Raw genomic sequence first — 21,253 nt, forward strand, 5'->3', positions numbered from 1 at the left:
GAAGGGGCCAATCCTTCCTTTGCAGAAGGTTATTGGGCTAAATGTTCCTCCCAGTTTTGATGAAGCTGTCATGGTTGTCTCGCCTCTCTCCTGAGGTCAAGTCTGCAAGTTAGCTCATGGGCCAGTAGTGATTTCCCCAAATGCATTTGGGGGGGGGATCATGGTTTAGCCTTGGGTTGACTGAGGTTAGGGAATACAATTATTTGTTTCAGCTTCCACAGGGTTAATGTTTCACACATTTCCAAAAAGTACTGTATGGATACAATAAATTAATTTTGTTATGCTAAAAGTTGTGGGTGTGACACCCCACTCTATTTCAGTGTTTACTACTGTAAACCTGTATGTTTAATGTTTTTTGTTCTAAAAACATTTATAGTATAAATAGATCATCTGGCACTAAGTGTTAGTTAGGAGTTACTATATTACCTAAGCAGCTAATGTCCCTATAGACAGTGTCACATAGTACTAGAAGTTCTCTCCCTAAGTAATGATTCTTATACTTAGTAATTAATGTTCAACTAAAATAAACAAAAAAACAAAAACAGACGAGCCAGCCAGGAGTCGAACCTAGAATCTTCTGATCCGTAGTCAGACGCGTTATCCATTGCGCCACTGGCCCGCTTCTTCAGACCCGTGGTACGATGGTCTTCATGCTCAAACCAAAACGCCTCTCTGTTTCCATCCACCACAGTTTAGCTCATTACACGGTGTGCCTGCAGCAGCTAGCAAACTGTAATAGTTCATTCTACAATGGCCTTACACGTCCTCTGTATAAATCTGTACAAATATGCCATAAGGGGCTTTAGATTTGCTCAGAAATTCACTAAAACCTTGTTTCATGACAATATTAGAAAGTGATAATATCTAAATATAATAGATAGAATATAATCTATCAATACCGATACAATTTTCCATTAAATTTATTTTTCTTTTGTACAAACCAAAGTTTTTTTTTCTCTCTCTACGTAAGCCTGTAAATACAGAGACGTTAAAAAACGAACGAGCCAGCCAGGAGTCGAACCTAGAATCTTCTGATCCGTAGTCAGACGCGTTATCCATTGCGCCACTGGCCCGCCTATTGAATGCTATTGTACCAGGGTCTTCATCCTCAATCCAAAACGCATCTCTGTTTTTTCACCCACCACGTTTTAGCTCATTCATTACACGGTGCGACTGCACCAGCAATCACACTGTAATAGTTCATTCAACAATAGCCTTACACGTTCTCTGTATAGATCAGAGCACAAAGATCCCATAAGAGGCTTTAGATTTGCTCAGAAATTCACTAAAACCTATTTTCATGACAATATTAGAAAATTATAGTATCTAAATATAATAGATAGAATATAATCTATCCCTACCGATAGCATTTTAAACTCGTTTTTCTTTTGTACAAACCAACGTTGTTTTTTCACCCTCTCTACGTAAGCCTGTAAATACGAATATATGAGAAGTTAAAAAACGAACGAGCCAGCCAGGAGTCGAACCTAGAATCTTCTGATCCGTAGTCAGACGCGTTATCCATTGCGCCACTGGCCCGAACATAGAGGACGCTTGGGAAATACTATTCTCATACACAAACCCACTGGGACATACTATTATTACACCCGCATTGAAAAAATCTAAATATGCACAAGCACAAAGTAACCGTGTATTAGCTATATATACACTGCTCTCTTCACACTTGTTTGCTATTCGTCCTCAACAATGCTGGAGCCAATTTTATTTTGACCAATCCGTCACCGTACAATCCCACAATAATAAACCTTTACAAAATGAAAAGCCAGTAAGCCAACGAAAGAGTAAATAATTAAATGCAATATTTAATTAAAAAAAAACAAAAGGAGACGAGCCAGCCAGGAGTCGAACCTAGAATCTTCTGATCCGTAGTCAGACGCGTTATCCATTGCGCCACTGGCCCGCTTATAAAAACTGCAGCCCCTGAAACAAAAGAGGTGAAAAGCCGCACCTATCGAAACTATACCGATAAACAAGAGCTTTAACCAAATCATTACCGCCCCAGTCAATTATCTCTAAGGCGTTCAGAGAGTTAAGCAGAAGGGATCATATGTATATATTACATATGCAAACACCGTATACGGGCACTTAACAGCCACCACTGACAGCTGGAAGCCGTCCGGTAGGGATAAATGGTGTGTCTCTGTATCAGTCGGATCGGTAGATGGCATCTACACAGCTCAGTGTGTACTCGCTTTGCTCCCAGGTAGATCACATATATATACGGTATATACAGTATTCCTTTTATATCGTACAGAGAAGTCTGGGTTCTATGTGGGACACCAAGGAAATAAAAGGACATATAAAGCCATCCCTGGCGTGCATTACACTCACCCCTTTCACATGTATCCACACTTGCCCCTCTACAAAATATACAGATCATCTCCTTAGGAGACCCGGTTCCAATCCCACCCCGACTGAGCATCCGCAGACACTGACGCCGCACTAACACACAGCTCCAGCTATTACGTCACTCCCAAGGATGATTGACGGGGAACCCGGACGTTGCCAGGGACGACGGAAGTGACGCTAGGTGCGAGAGATTCAGAGGAGGTGCGCGGGAAATCGGAGCTGCCGGATCCCCTCACTTCGGGAGGTGCGTGCTGCTTAGATAACAGTAGCCCAAATTACCCAAACATTAGTTAGTTAATTGGTAAACTGCATTCGGGCTACTGAAGCTTTATGTCTGCAGCGGCAGGTTAACTCCGTGTATTAAATAACTTTAGTTTAATATTGTATTGCCATGCCCGTTGTGTAAAAGCTATTGGGGGCCGCAGGTATTGTAATCATAAGGGTTATTAAATCCGTATGGTACTCAAACGTTTTTAATGCCTGGTATTCAAAGGGTTAATGTACACTTAAGTGCATACTATCAGTATATGTTTGTTAAACCTTGGGAATTGTCATTAATGATGTGACAACAAGCGGCGCTCCCTAGCACTATACGGCGTCATGAGATGGAAACGCTTTGGCGCATATTATATTTGGTATTATTATAATCATCTTTTATTTATCCAGTGCCAACAGTTTACGCAGCGCTTCTTACAATACATATATTCAAAGGGTCTGAGAAAAACTAGAGCTGACAGACTAAGATAAACCGATTCATTAGGTAAAGAGGGCCTGGCTCACAATAAATTGTAATGAGGGTCTAACAGTCTAGGTAGATATATTTTGGTTACGTCATATCAGCTATTTCGGGCTACCTCCTGCTGAAAGATAGGCCAATAAATCAATCCTACCTAAAGTACTATGAATGTTAGAAATAGATCAGTTAGCAAAATCATTAATACTGCAAAAGCTGAACTACTGCCATTTTTTCCATTGTTTAACCCCTTGATGACAATTGACGTGCTAGGACCGTCATGACTTCAAACGGTTGCAGAAAGCGATCTATGTTTGCTTTCTGCACCCAAATGATGTCGAGGCATTCAGCAACACCGAGATCGGCATCAGGGGCCGTGTCTGGCCCCTCCCCGGGGCGTCAACATCCGCCATACACTGTACACCTCAATGGTGTTGCTGAAATGCCTCGATAGCGAGGCATTCAGGGACACCGAACACCCACCCCAGGACGCGCCGTGGCCGCTCCGAGGAGCAGTCACAAACGCCTCTGAGTGATTTTGCCACTTGCAAAAGGCGCGTCCTTTCAAAAAAGTAATGGAGTTGAAAAGAGTTCAAGCTGTCGAGCCCAGCTTTCTAATCACAATGTGATTAGTAAAAAAAATAAAATAAGGTTTTAAAAAAATGGTAACGTGTAAAAATAATTTCACACTGATGTGTTCCAAAAAAATGTTTTTAAAAAAGGCCAAAAAAAAATAAATATATAAATATATTTTTTAATATATATTATTTTTCACATGGAAAGAGTTAAAATACTGGCATTTTAAATGTCCATGGGGTGTCTACTTTAAAAAAAATGTATGATTTGGCCAGGTTCAGCAATGTCCCAACAACAGGGAAAACCCATGCATGTGGGGTATCACTGTACTCAGGAGATGTTGCTGAACACATATGGGGGTGTTGTGTGACATATACCAGGAGCTGTAAATTCATACCTAAAGTACAACGTGTGTGGGGAAAAATACACACAAATAATACTACTGCAAGCTTTGACAAAGGCTGGTGTTATAATTAGTGCATGGAAAGAGTTAAAATCCCAGCATTTGAAGTACCCTGGGGTGTCTAGTTTTCTTAAGTATATGGTTTTATTGGGCACACTGAAATGGCCCGGCTCAAAGATGTACCAAAAAGGGCATGGGCAGTGGATCACCAAATGGCAACATTGAAACATGTCAACATTGAAAAAACCCATGTATCACTGTACTCGGGGAGGGGGGGGGTGTTACTGAACACATATTGGGGTGTTGTTTGGAAGTGATATATACCAGGACCTGTTAATTCATACATGAAGTAAAATGTGTGTGGGAAAATAAAAACACAAAAAATGACTACCACAAAGTTTGACAAAGAGTGGTGGTAGAATTAGTGCATGAAAAGAGTTAAAATACTAGCATTTAAAATACCCTGGGATGTTTTGAAAAATATATGGTTTGATGGGGTAAATTGCATTGGCCGGCTTCAAAGATACCCGAAATAGCACATGGGGGGGGGATTACCAGATTTGGAAAAAATGGTTTTAAAATAGCAAAGCGCTACCTGTACTTATTGCCCCATAATGTGTAGAAAAAAGCAAAAAACATAAAAACATTGGGTATTTCTAAACTCAGGACCAATAGTAGAATCTATTTAGCAGTTTTTTTTATTAGCTTTTATAGATGAATAAAAGATTTTTCAAGTAAAAGTCCTTTTTTTCTTAATTTTTCAACGTATTTTATACATTTGTTGTTTATAGTAAACAATACGATACAATCAAAATAATGACATCTAAAGAAAGCTGTTCTTGTCCTGAAAAAAACATATATAACTTGTGTGGGTTAAGTATTATCATTATTATTTACAATGGGTAGACAGGACATAACAAGTAGTACATAACACTTTGACTTACAGAGAGAACAGGTGAGGAGGGCCCTGCTCAAACGAGCTTACAATCTAGTCAAGAGGAAAGAATAAAATTGCAGCTACACACGAGCAGTGCAGAAATGTTAAAACAGCCATTGACACCTAGGGTTCCAAAAATAAAATCAGCCATTGTCACACGAAGGGGTTAGAGTCCTGCCATTACTATGAGGTAACATGTATCTTCGATTCCTGTTGTTTTACTAGGTGACCATGGCTCAGAAGATCTTTTCATTAGCAGCAGAGGAAAACACAGATGGACTTCAAAAGTATCTTGAGAGCCTTGAAGACACTGAGGTGAATGAAAGCATTAATAACAGGAACACATTGAGTTATTCAGGGCCAGAACGGCCCCTTCTTGCTGGCCAAAACTGCCAGTGTTGGTCCCCTATAATGAATAGTGGAGTGGGGGAGCTGAGACCACAACTCTCCCTTTAGTAAATAAACCTTAAGGGATTTTTCACATACGTCCGTGGAAGGAGTAAGATATATTGTGCCGCAATTATTGTGAAAATAACATTTAATCAGTGCGTTAGTCATTCTAAATTCTGAACACTTGTGTCAGCTGACAGATATCATCAGAAAGCATGTTGTTAAAGGGAAAGAATCTGGAAGCTTTCTACGAGCCATCTTCAAAGGTAAATATTCTTTGCTGCAATAAGCCGGACTTTTTTTCAGTCTGCTTTGCCTATTTCCACAATGAACATGTGGCTGTTGTATAAGCAAGCTCTTTTTCTGAAATTTTGTTTCAGGATCCCCGTGTTCTCAGGATCCAGGACTTCACCGGAGGCTTGTGGTTTATAGGCACTGCATACAACTTGTTGAGTCTGGGGACTTACAGCAAGAAGTTGCCTCTGAGATTGTGGGGCTGTTAATGCTGGAGGTAGGATGTCAAACGCCAAGGATTTGTGTTCTTACTGCAGAGCGACGATATTCACATACATCATTGTGGATGTATTTGTCTTATTTGTATGAAAGGTTATTTGATACCTTTCTTTTACCTCTGTCTCTGCTGCCAATGCATGAACATTCTTTATGCATTGTCCTCTGTTAGGGTTCAAGATTGAACCCTGCTGTGGCCTGTACTTGCCAGTTACACAGTAACTTGCTGAACAGGCTAGCAAGAACAGGGCATGACCAAATAGCTGCTTTAGGCTGTTGCTTGAGTTCCCTGGGCCTGAGGCTAGTGCACCAGATCATTGAAGGGGGCTGGCATGTTTCACATAGAAACATTGCTGAACTTGGGAGACTATGGGTATATGTTCATTTCGCTGAAGAGATGTAGAAAGAAACGTGACTGTTCCTATAATTCATATAGTTAAGGAGTTGGAGTGGGAACATCAGCAGGACAATTTGCTGAGAAGCACTTTTCAACCATGATTGTCAAATGCAACTAAATAAATGTGAATTTAACTGGAAATATTGCTGGGTTTGTGTTTTAGAGCAGAATTTTTCTCTTTTCAATTTCCTCAACTCTACTATGTATTGTACAGTGCTACGGATTATGATGGCACTAAAAAAACAATTATAATAATAAAGTACTTTGCTTCAGGTTCATCAGTTACCTGGACCGTCCCTCATTGAGCTGGCTAGTTTGTTTGTGGATGCTGTGAAAAGCGGGAGTTTCAGTAATGGAAAGTCTCTGGAGATGTTTCCCACTATCCTCACTGCTCTCTCTTCTAAGGAAAGCTTAGCCTATGGCAAAGGTAACGCTATTCACATACCCTTTCATGTATTGCATTCTAAATATGTTTATTAAAGGCTGCCCCTTCTCAAAGAAAACTCACTATAATAAACATTTAAGTACCAAACTGACAACAGTTTGCATATCCTTTAAGGCACCTGCCTTTTTTATGTTTCGCTCCATCTTCTGAGTTACCTTATCAATTCTACCGCCTTTTCATTCCTAGAACTGTTCTTTGCCCGTATAATACAATCTACTATATCTGCTAAGAACTGCGCTCCCCTATGTCTAACTCTAACTTTATATGCAATGTCTTTAGATACTATGCCAATGACATGTTGTAAGCATGCAGCCTGCTTCTGGCTTTTTTTAGTGTATGCTATTTGTTTTAATAAATGGCAGTTTAACGTCCACTGTTAGCGAAGAAAGCATATTAAAGTAACCTATAAGTACTTAAACACGTATTCTTCAGAAGCAAACAAATAACACTTAGGCCACGGAGGGCAGTTTCTGCCAGCGTCACCAATTAACTTAAGCAGCAAATCCGTTGCTCACATTGAAATCAGCTGAAGCACTTTCTACCTATGTGCACGGGGGTCTGAACAGGACCACAATTTGTGATATTCTTGCCCCTCTGTATCTCCTTATACAAGTAGGTTATAAGCCTTGCAGTGCGGACACATTTCCCCTGGTTTTTGATCCTTACAATTTCCATTATTTTGTGATATTTTAGTAGACACACAACGATTTGCTATAATAATGAGTTGGTATATAAATGTTTTTAAAACTCTTTTTAAGGTGAACTCACTGGAGAAGAATATAAGAAGCAGCTTATAAATAGCTTGTGCTCTAGCAGGTTGGTGGGATCCATATTCTGATATTAATGTTAAGAAATGTACAATACTTTTAAACTGTCTTGAATCTTCACATTTTAATGTTAATACATTTATCACTTTGATCGCTCTGACTTAGTTATCTGTGAAACTGTTTCTTATTCTCTTTGTAGATGGGATTCGCATTGCGTGATTCACCTCACTTCTATGTTTAGGTAAGAGGAGGCATGGAACACGCTTCCTTTAGTTAATTGCTAAACAGTAGCCCTTTAAATTGCATTTAATATTAATATTGTTTTCTTTCTTGTATATCACATGTTCCAATGCATTATAACAAACCTATTGCATCGTCTGTCCTTTCCCAGGGATGTTCCTCTAAGCTCGGAGGAACTGCAGTTTGTTGTGGAAAAGGTTTTAAGAATGCTTTCTAAGCTAGATCTTCAGGAAATGCCTCCATTGGTTTACCAGCTGCTTCTGCTTTCTGCCAAGGTGGGAAAGGGTTGCAAATAGGATGCTTCTTTCAGAAAAGTTATGTAAAATTGCAGAATTCTCTAGAGGAGCATTCTGATGGATTTATTCAGCCATTGCTCTACTCAAACAGCGACCTTACTTACACTTTCAATGTTACTTCTTCATGTCAAAGTCTTTATATCAAATATGTATTTAGAATTTTGTATAGATATAACTATGTCGATGTAGTACTAATTATAACACGCGCCAAGACTTTATCTCCTAAAGAGTATGGTTGGCCATGAAAGATGGTAAAGAAAAGACTTTAGCTCGTTTCAGATAATGTAAAGAAGTTTGTGATACTTGTAAACAAATGTTTATAGAGATATGTGGTTACAGTACATAATCTTTGATGACCCTAGCTTTTGTGCCTACATGTTACACTGTAAATGGTGACCCAGTGTAGGTTATCACAAACTTCTTTAGACCGTCCTCTCTGGAACTTGGCTATTTTGTGGGAGGGTGATATTATGGGAATTTGTGGTATGTATTTTTATTTATTCTCTTTTGCTTTTTTAATTTGATTAAGTACTTTTTGTTCATTTTGTGGCCAGTCATCCCATCTATTGTGTTCAGGACCTCTAAATGTTCCTTGCTTATTTCATCTCCATGCAGGGATGCAAAAGGCATATATTAGAAGGAATAGTCACTGTTTTTAATGATCTGGATCAAAAACAGACAGAGGAACAGAGAAATGCTGAGTAAGTAATGATTCGTAATTTGCTGAATGTCACTGAACTTGGGAAATATGCAGGGATAAATGCTCTTGTATGTGAAAATGTGAATTTCCTCTCCAAACCATACTTTATTGGTAGCGCCTGTAACTTTGGGCTTTCTGATTTGTAGGTCATTGGACTTAGAAGATGAAACAATCCCACACGACCAACTCCGTCATGTGGAGGGCACAATCATTTTACACATTGTCTTCGCGATCAAACTGGATCAGGACTTGGGTAGAGAGTTTGTAAAGTATTTAAAGGTATTTAAAGGAGTGAGCACTTGGTCAGCACCATGCCCAGCACTACACTTTTTACATGCTTTATTACATGGGTTTCATAGGACAATGTATGAACTAGAGAGGTTTCCTTTTGCAGTGGTGAAGGTTGTCCAGAGCCTTAAACGTCCAGGTTTTCCCTTCATACTATGTAACCAATGCATACCTTGCAGTATTTAGCTTACAATTCGTTGTTTTTCTCTCAAAAGACCATGGCATTAAAGGTTTTTTTCTCTACATAATTGGTTTATAAATAGTTTCCCCATGTGAAGTTTTTCATCAAAATTAATTGTAAAGAAAAATAAATGAATAAATAAAAAGTCTGCTCAATTCAGAACTTTGTAACACTTTTTATTTTATCATAGTCCGGTCAGCAAGGGGACACAAGCAAGATCCTTTGTCCTTTCAGCGTTGCACTCTTGCTGTCTGTATCAAGAATACAAAGGTTTGAGGAACAGGTAATCATTTTATGAATACATACTGACTTGCCTATTGTTTGCTTAGCACTGTGATATATATATATATATATATAATATATATATATTCAGGCTACGACCAGTTGTAATCGATGTTTATATTTGCAATGTCTTTTGAAATACAGGTGTTCGACTTCCTGAAAACAACTGTGTTGAAAGGATTTAAAGATTTGCAGTTTCAACAAGGCTCAAAATTTCTCCAGGATTTGGTTCCTCAGCCAATTAGTATTTCATCAATGCTTCTGGAAACGGTGAAAAATAGGTAAATGTTCCATCAGTGGAATGGTTATTTGAAAAAGCAGTGTTAAAACTGTAGAGTTGTGTAACACAGAACAGTTTTATGTGTATTGTTTTTGTTAGGGTTACCTCTGCAGGTAATTGGAGTGTAAATGCCCAGTATTCAGACCCCGTACCAATATTCTTACACATGGAAAATTGTTTTAATGATATTTTATTTTAAAATGTCAAATCTCAATGTGTGTGCATATGTTTGTGAATGTAAATGTGTGTATAGATATTGGATTGTAAATCTAATTGTAACAAGAAACCAACACTGTTCCATTTAGTGGCTATGGTTGGGATCATGTCACGCAGGGCCTTGTGGAACTTGGTTTCATTTTAATGGATTCATTTGGGCCGAAGGCTTCTGCAGCAGCAAAAGCACCAGAAATTGCTTCAGCAACTCCGAAAACACCCCCGCAGCAATCTTGTCAGCTGGGATCCAAAATTTTACTGGAAACTTTTAAGGTGAAGTTATTTTATATTTTTTAGTTTTTTATATTTTACATAATTTTGGTTCATCTGCAGTGCAGTTTGGGTTCTTACACGTTCTACACTATGAAGCTGTGAAACTTATAGGCTAGTTTATAGGTATCTGGGCATCAATCAACCAGCTATTGACTGACGACTGGTATTGAGGAACTGTGTGTTTATTTGCCAGGTTCATGAGCCAATCAGAAGTGAAGTCTTGGAGCAAGTCTTGAATCGTGTTATAACAAGGGCCACTAGTCCTATCAGTCACTTTATAGGTAAAGTAATGTTTAAGTATGTGGTTCTGTAAATATTTGGTTTTTATTTTTATTTACACACTGCTCAGATGTGAAATGTTAATTAAGTTCAAATACATAAACATTTGTTACATTGGTATCTACTATTAACATTTTGAGATTTTTGTTTTACAGATCTGCTGTCGGATATTGTAGCGTCTGCTCCGCTTATTCTTCAGAATTCATCCTCTAAAGTGACTGAAGCCTTTGACCATTTGGGATACCTTCCCTTGGCTACAGTACAAGGCCTACTTAAAGCTGTGCAGGTAGAAATCCAACCTCTGCTAGATATCCGCAGACAAATGCTTGTAATTTAATTGATTGTTTGAGAGAGCGAGAAAACACTTCAGAAACGCGCATCATTGTGTTTAACAAACAAGTCCTCAATCCTAAACCTATTGTATCTCTGTAAATTACAATACAGGGGTGGCGTTGTCATTATTCTAGTTAAGAAGTGGCAGAGATAAAGCTTTGCTCTTTGCCACATCCCAGCTTAAAAAGCACATTCATGTGTAAACACTGTTTTGCTTTATTCTTAGAGAATAATGTTTGTCTTGCCTTTTTGCAGCCTCTTCTCAAAATTAGTATGTCCATGAGAGATGCGCTAATCCTCGTGCTTCGAAAAGCAATGTTTTCAAGGTAAGTTATCTCCTCCAAGCTCCAAATGTATTACGGGATAAAACACATTTCATTATATAGATCTATATTAATGTTATTTAATGCCAACTGCTTGTGTCTGGCTTGTGCTCACGTCCCACAATATGCTGAAGAGTTCTAAAAGACCTTCGCATACGGAGACAACAAACCCTTTGGTCTGTTCTGTTGTGCCTTTGCAGTCAGATAGATGCTCGGAAATCTGCTGTTGCTGGGTTTTTGCTGCTCCTAAAGAATTTTAAGGTCCTCGGGAGTTTGTCGTCCTCCCAATGCAGCCAGGCCATTGGCGCTAGCCAGGTAATTCCTATCACATCTGAAATTCTCATGGCTTCCATGTTTGTGCTGCATATGTACAGTGTATTTTTATGTGTCGCAGGTGCAGGTGGATGTCCATGCACGATACAACTCTGCTGCTAACGAGGCCTTTTGCCTGGAAATCCTGGGCAGCCTTAGAAGGTGTTTGAGCCAGCAAGCTGATGTGAGGCTTATTCTTTATGAGGTTTGTAACATATATCACTGTAAAGAAGTACGATCCAGTGAAATTATTGAGATACAATTGTGATTTCCCCATTACATTTATAGACCATAAGCTTTACTCAAAACTCACAGCCTTGAAACTAGTAAAACAAAACTGTTATGCTTCAGCACAGAAACCGAAATCACAAACCCTGCGGATTCTTGAACTTCTGGTTAGCATTGGCTTTTTTTTGTATTTTTGTTAGGGTTTTTATGACGTGCTACGTCGGAATTCCCAGCTCTCCGGTTCCATTATGCAGACTCTCCTATCTCAGGTATGACGTACTTGTGGTTAAGCCTAAACAGGAGGAAAAATGCAACCTCAATGGTCTGTACATATTGGCAAATCACAGAATAACTATGTAAAGTCCTGCAGCATTAGCCTAGCCTGCAAAGCCAAATTGTTAACATTATACAAATAGCAACTACTCTGACAAGACAAAATTGTGTTTTTGTTTTGCTAGTAGCAGTTATTTTACAAACCTGTCCTGTTGGTACTTTTCAACCTATCTTGTAGTTAAAGCGATACTATGAACCAGAGCTTGACCTGTTACCACCATTAAAGCTGGAAGGATGCATTACAGCTCAAGGAGAGCAGATATTTTTGCAAGAACCACTGGTAAGTTGATTTCACAACCCAATTAATAAACATAGCTTGTGAAACCGGGACAGGCTTCAGTGCTTTCAATCTCGTTACTGTTACGGAGAGCAGCAATATCTGCAGACGTTACACTTGTCGTTTTATACATTTGAAGCTTTTGTTGTAGTTGTTTTTCTAATTCAGATAAACTTCAGGTACGCTTAGTGCAACAATGCATGTACCAGCATGCCCACCAAGTAGATGATATAGGTAATAACATTTTGGAATTATTATGATCTTTAACCTATTCAAATAAAAGAAAGAAAGAAACTAATAGCAGGGGTTGGCAAATAAAAATCTGGAATATGTGTATACTTTACAGATGATAATTGGCGAGTAAAGACTATTCAGAGCCTGTGATGAAATAAATGTTCCCCCCTTCTGAAAGGCAATATTATTTTTTTTCTTAATTTTTTCCCTCTGTTAGGCACATTTACTGTGCTGCATTCATCATTGCTTAAGCTGGTATAAGTGCAGCTTACAGCAGCAGAGAAACAGAGATGATGATGATGACGACGATGATGTAACAGGATGCCAACAAGACCTTGATGAAACTAGAAGAATGATTAAATGTGACCTGGAAGATTTTGAGTTGGTAATCTTTCATCAACAGTGAAATTACGAAATAAAGCAAGTTTATCGCACCAGGCAATAAACATCTATTTCTATTTTAGGACAAGTCTGCGGACTTCTCTTTGGCATCTAGTGTTGGTGTGAAGAATAATATCTATGCAGTTCTGGTCATGGGAATTTGTGAGGTCCTGATTGAATATAACTTCACTACAGCAAATTTTAGGTAGGAACCTAAAACTGTCACCACTTTATGGATTTTCATCTTAAAACTTTCACTCCCTGTAGTTCAAGTTGTTGTTAGATATGGGTTGGCAGATCCTATTGCCCTGTATAAATTAGTTCTACTTTGTTTTGTTCTCAGCAAAAGCAAGTTTGAAGACATTCTTGGCTTGTTCAAGTGCTACAACAAGCTGTCTGATATTTTAAAAGAGAAATCTGGCAAAGGCAGGGCAGCTGGAAACCATAAGCTGTCCAGAAGTCTTCTTTCAATGCGTTTTGTTTGTACCCTTTTGACTGCATTATTCAGGTAAGATCTACTGATGCAGCCGGCACCTTAGCTTGTGTGGTAGGCTACTGTACTATACCAGTGACACTAACTGGATATATGGATCAATTCAGCCCCAAGGAGGAAGGCATGGGAGACTGAAGCAGAGTGAGTAACCAAGAAGCACTTCTTACTGAAATACTGCTTGCAAAGGGCCAGGTCAAGTAAATCTTTGAAGAATATTAGAAAAACTTGACCATTGCTGCATCTTTGAAGATATTTTTCAGCGTGTACTAGAAATGTACAAGTGCTAGAAATCATGTGTTCAGTATTTGTGGAGTGATACTACAGGTTGTAACCTTTCTTTGCAGAGACAGTACCAAAACCCATGAAGAGAGCCTTTCTATTCTTCGTGCAAATCTGGATTTCATGCGCTACGCAATCTCTGTTGCGCTGCAAAAAATTCAGCAACTGGAAGAAACGGGAGCAACAGATGGACCCGATGGTCAAAATCCTGAAAAAATGTTTCACAGCATCTGTGAGATATCACGGTAATTGATGTAAAGTCCTGACTATAGTAGGTTTTTGAGTGCTTCTACACAGCTACCGGTGGGGTGAGACATTAGCTTCCAGGTAAAAGTGCAGTTATTAGCTTTTTATAGTAAAACAACCTAGATTTGTATGCTATCTTCGTAGCTGTCAGGTTTGTATACACATCTGATATTTTAACACAGACCAGTGTTGTGGAGAAACCTCCTCGCTAGCGTTTACAGTCCAAAGTGCTAATGGTAAATATATGAACATTTCTCTGTTTGTTGTATAGATTCACAGCTAGTAAAACATTTTCATGGAGCTTTGTATCTAGGGTACTCCTGTGGAGGTACACATCAATCCCTACTGCAGCTGAAGATTCTGGGAAAAAGGACAAAGGGAAGAATATATCCATGCTGTGTCTGGAGGGCTTGTTGCACATATTTCACACAATCCAGCAACGTTATCAACCAAAGATCGCACAGTTCCTTGCTGCTTTGGGTAGGTGTTTGGCAGATGAGTGAAATACTTTAGTCAGTGGACTGTGTGGTGTCACAGAATGCATAAAAGAGAAACTGTATATATAATTGCATTTGAGGGATGTGTTTCTAATAATACCAGATTTAGAAGTCACTGCAAACAAGAAAACAATATATGCTGTATATAAAAGTGGCTTTTGTAGTTGGACTACGCTTTTTATTTTATTCACACCTAGCGAGAAAAGGAACAATAGCTGCCTCACATCAGGAAACAGGAATATATTTGCCAGCTTGAATCTCGTTTGAAGATCCGTCTGTTACAAGAGAGAGAATTCTCATCCTGTGCATTGGTTGATCCACACGGGATTCATGATGTGTCAAATCACGAATGCTGATCTTGACTGTCAACTGCTTGTATATCGTTCTAAAAATGGGGTCCCTGTTTTTAAATAATAAGTAATAATGATAAATATGTGTTTGCAGATGATGAAAGTGAGGAAGACTCTAAGGAAATGACTGAGAAAGCTGCTTTTCAAATTAAGCAGTTTCAGGTAGGGGTTTTTTTCTCTCTTTTTTTTTTGCTGTCCGTTTTTTAAACTCTATTATATTTACAGGGCTCTCGTTATAATAATTAGTGTACGGGGCTGTCATTGCAGCCAGAATGCAACCTCTAGATTTGTACAACATACATGGAGTTAGTGACAGTAGTAGCAGTTGTTGTTTGTAGTTTGATTTTTCCTCTTACTAGCCATTGGGGCTCATTTACTGTAACCTATCTATTTTCTCTACCAGAGGTGTCTCATGAATCAGATCAGCGGTGAAGAAGATGACTTTAACAGCAAAGAGGCAGTCTTGTTGGTTAATGTCCTAACTGTGTTGTCCAGATTACTGGAACCCTCATCTGTACAAGTATGACATTCTAAATACAGCATGCAAAAATATGCAAGAAACTTTAGTTTTATGTACACTCACAAAGACAAATATTTTGGAGAGTCATGCGTGTAACTTCATAGTACGTTGGCTTTATCGGTATTTGCTTAGGGAATATTGCTGATCACCCCCAGGCATCCAGTCTGGCTAAACTACAGAGTACTGGACTTGTAACTCACGGTCCAGGTTCCATGCCGTGATAGGACCAATGCCTTAAGCGTTTGATGAATTCATTACTTACATTATTAACTGAATACAGCATTGAAAACATAACTTATAGTTGTTGAAAACCTTTCTGACAAATAACTGTTTGCCATATTGAAATTCCTAAAATTTGTGTGTTCCTTTTTCTATGACTAAACCTTAAGCAAAAATAATACATTGACATATTTGCTTGGATTTATTAGCTTTACATGCTAGATTTTGTGTATAAGATGTTTAAATGGCTCCCCCCCAAGCAACTGAACAGACTTTATAGCCTAACATCAGTATTCACTCAACTAAAATCTCTAGCATTGGACCTCCATTAGTTTTTTTAGCACAACTAAATATTTGTATTTTTGTATAATTTGTTTTCTAATGTAGTTTGTACAGATGCTTTCTTGGACTGTCAAAATTTCCAAAGAAAGCAACTTTGGTGAGTATGAATTTTGAAATGAACTTAATGCTCGATTATGAGATGACCCCCCAAAATTTGAATATTAATTTAGGAAAAAAAGATGGCCTGAATATAAGGCTACCCTATAGGAAAAAAGTTTTACTAGTAAATATTCACATAAACATTTTTTTTTCATATTTAATAAAAACTATTATTGAGAAAAAATATTATTCTTTTATTTGCCACTCTGCCCCCCAGATATGAGTTATACCCCCCCTATATACCACTCTGCCCCCCCAAAACTTGCCCCCGGTGCTCCAGACTCCCTGATGTGTCTGGAAAAAAACCTTGTCTTAAATTCGAGAAAATACGGTAGTCGTAAAAAACTGTGAACTGTTCTGTGAATATTCTCAACTGCATGTATGTGTTTTTGTTTAAAGTGTCCGCAGTGCTACTATAGCTTGATAAAAATCAGTCATGCAGAAATCATTTTTTAGCCTCACCATAAACATTTTCTGTTGGTTGAAAAAGTGGCCAAAGTCTTTAACATATTTTATTGCATAGATCACCATTCTTTCTTCAAGCTTCAGACCATAGGTGTCGGCCAGCTTGGTCTTTGGTTCCACTGGTATTCAGATACTGTAGACATATGACTGATTGTTTTTGATGTTCTTCACAGAGGATGTCCAGTTCTGTAGGGGTCTAATGAACCTTCTGTTTAGTCTCCACTCCCTGTTCAAAAGTCCAGTGAGCATTCTCCGTGAGCTCTGCCAGGACATCCATGGGCACATAGGGGATATTGATCAGGTAAATGTTTGATTCTGGGTATTATTGAAGCTTGCTGGGTTGGATGGCAACAAAGTAAGAAATACATATTGGCGGGGACAGGGCTTTACGAGGAATTTCACAGGTCATCAGATTTTTTAAATCCAATCGGATCAAGGGAGGGATACAGTTTTTTTATTTTTAATGCAGGGAGCATTCCAGCAAGGTATTTTGTATTCATAACCCTCTGCTATACAGATGTGTCTCTTTTCTTATTTGTTCTCTTTTAGCTTGAAATAATGCATTTCTTGCTAAGCGCCCATCTTGTAAAGTAGTTTTGACTGTTGCAATTTCAATGAAACTTCTAACATTTTACTTACTTTGGTTTTGGGACAGATGCAATACACTGTAGAATAAGAATGATACAGTAAATATGAGGTAATTTGTTTTACTCCATTACTACAGGACATTGAAGTGGAGAAGCAATCTCATTTCGCCATTGTAAATATGAAGACTGCAGCCCCCACGGTCACTGTAAGTACTGGATTAAAAGGGTCACTTTATCCCCTTATAAGCGGACCCCTGAAATACCGCCACACTTTTTTTTTAATCAGATGTCCATCTGTGCGGATGAATATTTAATTGGGTGACCTAGGTCTTTCTTCTTCCTGGAGCTCATGGTTTTAGGTCAAGCCGCAAAGGTTTTGGAAGAGGTGGATTGGCTGATTACGAAGCTGAAAGGACAGCTGGCTTCAGAGAAGATAATTGGTGAGGGCAGAATCAGACTCCAAGAGCTATTTGCCACTTTTTGAGAAGTTGCATTAAAAAGTAAGCCTTGAATTTAACCCCTTGGCAGGTATATTTGTCACATAAAGCTGCAGTTTAAACAATTGAATGGTGAGTATAATTGTCACATGCTAGTGTCGATGGCTGCCCATACACCTAGGCCTGGGCTAATCAAATAGTGATTATGACAGCAAGGCGGCAGACGGCTGCTTCTCAGATGTAATGTAAGGAAGTTTTGCTTTACTAAGAAATCCATATATAACTGGAACAGCCTCAGAGCAGAAATGGCAGAGGCTATTAAAGTTGGGGAATTAAAACTTAAATGGATAGGAATACAGTTCTTGAATCTAAGACAAGGCTGATTGAGATCTGAGTCTTTATGTCTGGGGGGAAAATGGCACTCAATGGGCCGAATGGTCCTTATCAGCTGTGAATTCCTTACACTGTGAGAGCAGCAGGCATTGAGATCCGGGTGAGAACAGGGGGAAACCAAGATGAAACACAATATTTAAAGGGACCCCAAAGATATTGTTTTTGCAAAAAAAGGTAATAAAGTAGAGAAAAACATGGTAAAAATGTTAAAAGCGTTCCTATGTGAAAATGTCCAACCATTTCCAGGCCCCAAGGTGGTGTGTGTGTGTATATATATAAATGATAAATTTTGCTATTTTGCGTCTTCATTATTCATTGTGTATTTTGTGCCCTGACAATGCCCTTTTATGTTTAGGAGGAAATGTAATTTGTAATAGTGTTGTTTGTGGTGTACACTGCATGTAGCACTCACAATTATTTTGATTTGCTTTATGTAGCGTGCTCAAATTTTATTAATTTTTGGTATAAGCAACCTGACATTGACAGGCACAGACCGGTTCCGGTGGCGCCTCCATTGTAACTCTCCATAAATACATTTCCAACTTAAAAACGCTTTTAACATTTTTACCGTGTTTTTCTTTACTTCTGTAGTTTGTGTGTATGTCGGATCCATTTAATTTCCCCAATCAATGGACTGTGATGTCAGTATACGCATTATGCTCTGAAACCAAAAAGATTGTATAATACAGATTGCAAATATCTAAAAGAATCAAATACATGATTTAAACGGGTTATCGTCTTACACATTGAAACACCTTGTATCTTGCAGGACACAAATGTATTCTTCCTCTACGCTGAGAATTGTTTCAAAGTGCATTTTGCACAAAACAATATGAGTCCCATAATCTCATCTTAAAGAGTGGCCCTTCTTTATGTTTCAACATAAACATAAAGTTCCTAAAGAGCCTTGCAATGTATTTGTTGGTTATAACGGATCCCATAGAACGATAACTATATGCCTCTCTCTAACAGAAAGTGCCACTCAGGGAGTGAATCCCAGAGAACCCGTGGAAAAGGCTATCATTCTTCAGTTGGGGACGTTACTGACCGCGTGCCACGAGCTGGTACAGACGGCCCTTCCCAGCGGATCCTGTACTGACTCTTTACTGAAGGAGTTGGCAAAAATGTACAACATCCTAACATCTCTCATCAAATATGTGAGTGTGGAGTCTTAATTACACTGAACAAAGTTGTCCTTACTGCTTTTGCAGATATCGGGAAAACTAGCAATTGGTTATTTCTTGAAACATTTTTCTATTGTAAGAAGTGTAATGAATCCCTTATACCACCACCTCGAAACAAAGGGCAGTCTAATGCATGTACCCTCTGTGTCCAGTATCTGCAGGTTTGTACCAGTCATCTGGGACAGATTCCTGCTCGCTTGGAAAAACTGGTATGTTTACCACCTCCACGGTATTTTGAAGGTCTGTGTTGCATGAACCACAGAGCATGTGATCTGTTCTGTCTTTCTGCAGGTTAAACTATCTGGCTCCCATCTGACTCCGCAGTGCTATGCCTTCATTACATACGTACAGGTAGGCATCATGTCATCCTGTGAATAAAGAACGCTCTGCTGACTATAGAAGAGACAGCTATATATCTGTTTACATTAGATATGCTTATGATGTGTGTTTGAATATTTATGCCTTTAGTTAAAATTGTTACATAACACAATACTCTTGTTTGATAAGTTTTTGAAGGTTCTCTTTTCATAAAAATATTTTCCCCCAAACCTTAAAAAAACAAAAACAAAAACACAAACTAAATTCATCAGAGATTCTGTGTGTAGTTAGCAGTAAAGAGAGAGCCTTTATGGTGTTTACGAAGCCCTTTGCTTGTATAATAAAAACACATTCTAAAATTCTATACACCCTACATATTTGATCTTTATTTATTTGTACAGAATATTCACAATGAAAGTCTGAATGCTGCAGGAGAAAAGAAGAAGAAAAAGAAAGAGGATGCTGCTGCGATGGCTACAGTGAGTACTATTTAGTGTAGGGGTTGCTTGGTTTGAGCCATGACTTTCGTACTGGGCCATCTCTTGTACTGCCCCTGTGCGAGACACACAGGGCTAGATTAGCAAGTGAATGTTCCATTTTGTTTTTCTTCAGGGGTACCGTGTAGTTACACGTCTTACAAAATTAGAAACTAACCAAACATATAAAAAAAAAACCAATATCCTACTCGTCCTGTACTCCCCCTAGAGATATACATTTACAACAAAACCTAAATAAAACTATCTGCGGTGTATGTATTGCTCTACCTGTGGGAAGTGTGTTCCCCGATATAAACGGGTATTCTTTTTAACAGTGGAACTTACCGTGCGTAAAAAATACTAGAAAGGTGTCTTGCATTTTTATGATGCTAATAAATGGGGTTGGGGTGTTACAGTAGTGGGTAAACAACACTGTAACAAGCCGAGTCCCACCTAATGCCCTTGCTGGATAAAGGATTCATGCAGATAGGGTAGATACTTGTCTCTAATCGCGTCACGGGAATAGATGTGATGGCGGACTATTATAACAACAGGCTTCTTGGTATGACTGAATGTAGGTGGTGGCCGCATAAATTATACTCTATTAGTGAAACGGCATCATCTGAATCCTTAAAGAATTCAAATCTGTTTTCAAGCTACTGTATGTGTTTTATTTTAGCTCATTGTATCTTTCAGGCAAAAATCCTTCGGGACACCAAACCAATCCCCAACCTGATCTTTGCCATCGAGCAATATGAGAAATTTCTCATCCATTTGTCTAAAAAGTCAAAGGTATTTACGGTTTGTTCGATCTTCGAATTGCTTCCTAAAGGCGGATCGCTTCATTGATTTGCTCCTCTTTTCCAGGTGAATTTAATGCAGTACATGAAGCTGAGCACCTCACGAGACTTCAGGATAAACGCAGCTACGCTGGATGCAGCTTTACAGGAAAAGGAGTCCGACGATGAGGAGAACGAGCCAGACAACAATGAGGTATAGCCTCTCACACTGCCTAGCCCTACAGAATTAACCCCATTATTGCGGCTTCACTGCTCTAGCATTGGCACTGCAAAATGCATAATTAGTCAGTGACATCAAAGTCACTGTTATTGTAAGAGATCATTTGGAAAGAGGGCGGAAAGTCAGTGGGTGGCTGAAAAGTTTTTATTCTTGGTCAGTGCAGGATTTTTTTTATTTCAAGTGTGACATTTTCAGACACTAAACAACCTGAATATTTTCTTTTTTAAAGTCAGTGGCAGAGGAGCATGAAAGTCAAGAACCAAAAAAGAAAAGAAGAAAAGTGAAATAATTTATACAGAACGCTAAATAAGTATAAAAGAAATTTTCTTTAAAACATTTAACAAAAA

General features: G+C 38.6%; 1 protein-coding gene and 4 non-coding genes across 5 annotated transcripts; 1 reads left to right on the plus strand and 4 right to left on the minus strand.

Moving 5' to 3' along the window:
• Positions 1 to 546: 546 nt before the first annotated feature.
• Positions 547 to 619, minus strand: TRNAR-ACG (transfer RNA arginine (anticodon ACG)). Its single transcript has one exon. It is a non-coding gene; the product is annotated as a tRNA-Arg (tRNA).
• A 381-nt stretch (positions 620 to 1,000) lies between these two features.
• On the minus strand, positions 1,001 to 1,073 carry TRNAR-ACG (transfer RNA arginine (anticodon ACG)). The gene has a single exon. It is a non-coding gene; the product is annotated as a tRNA-Arg (tRNA).
• Positions 1,074 to 1,466: 393 nt separating this feature from the next.
• On the minus strand, positions 1,467 to 1,539 carry TRNAR-ACG (transfer RNA arginine (anticodon ACG)). The gene has a single exon. It is a non-coding gene; the product is annotated as a tRNA-Arg (tRNA).
• A 309-nt stretch (positions 1,540 to 1,848) lies between these two features.
• On the minus strand, positions 1,849 to 1,921 carry TRNAR-ACG (transfer RNA arginine (anticodon ACG)). Its single transcript has one exon. It is a non-coding gene; the product is annotated as a tRNA-Arg (tRNA).
• A 634-nt stretch (positions 1,922 to 2,555) lies between these two features.
• On the plus strand, positions 2,556 to 21,234 carry FANCI (FA complementation group I). Its single transcript, XM_053464980.1, has 38 exons — positions 2,556 to 2,614; positions 5,245 to 5,334; positions 5,603 to 5,675; positions 5,790 to 5,920; positions 6,590 to 6,743; positions 7,520 to 7,577; positions 7,728 to 7,769; positions 7,920 to 8,043; positions 8,680 to 8,765; positions 8,911 to 9,043; positions 9,424 to 9,516; positions 9,660 to 9,796; positions 10,101 to 10,281; positions 10,475 to 10,562; positions 10,716 to 10,846; positions 11,149 to 11,219; positions 11,417 to 11,531; positions 11,611 to 11,733; positions 11,957 to 12,025; positions 12,268 to 12,369; positions 12,818 to 12,985; positions 13,065 to 13,186; positions 13,325 to 13,489; positions 13,819 to 13,998; positions 14,313 to 14,479; positions 14,941 to 15,008; positions 15,250 to 15,366; positions 15,973 to 16,024; positions 16,665 to 16,792; positions 17,216 to 17,284; positions 17,425 to 17,518; positions 18,881 to 19,065; positions 19,245 to 19,301; positions 19,384 to 19,443; positions 19,812 to 19,889; positions 20,583 to 20,678; positions 20,754 to 20,879; positions 21,136 to 21,234. The coding sequence occupies exons 2-38, from the start codon at positions 5,251 to 5,253 to the stop codon at positions 21,193 to 21,195; spliced, it is 3,987 nt and encodes a 1,328-aa protein (XP_053320955.1). The 5' UTR covers positions 2,556 to 2,614; positions 5,245 to 5,250; the 3' UTR covers positions 21,196 to 21,234.
• Positions 21,235 to 21,253: the final 19 nt, after the last annotated feature.

This window comes from Spea bombifrons, chromosome 4 (assembly GCF_027358695.1).
Source record: "Spea bombifrons isolate aSpeBom1 chromosome 4, aSpeBom1.2.pri, whole genome shotgun sequence".
NCBI lineage: Eukaryota > Metazoa > Chordata > Amphibia > Anura > Pelobatidae > Spea > Spea bombifrons.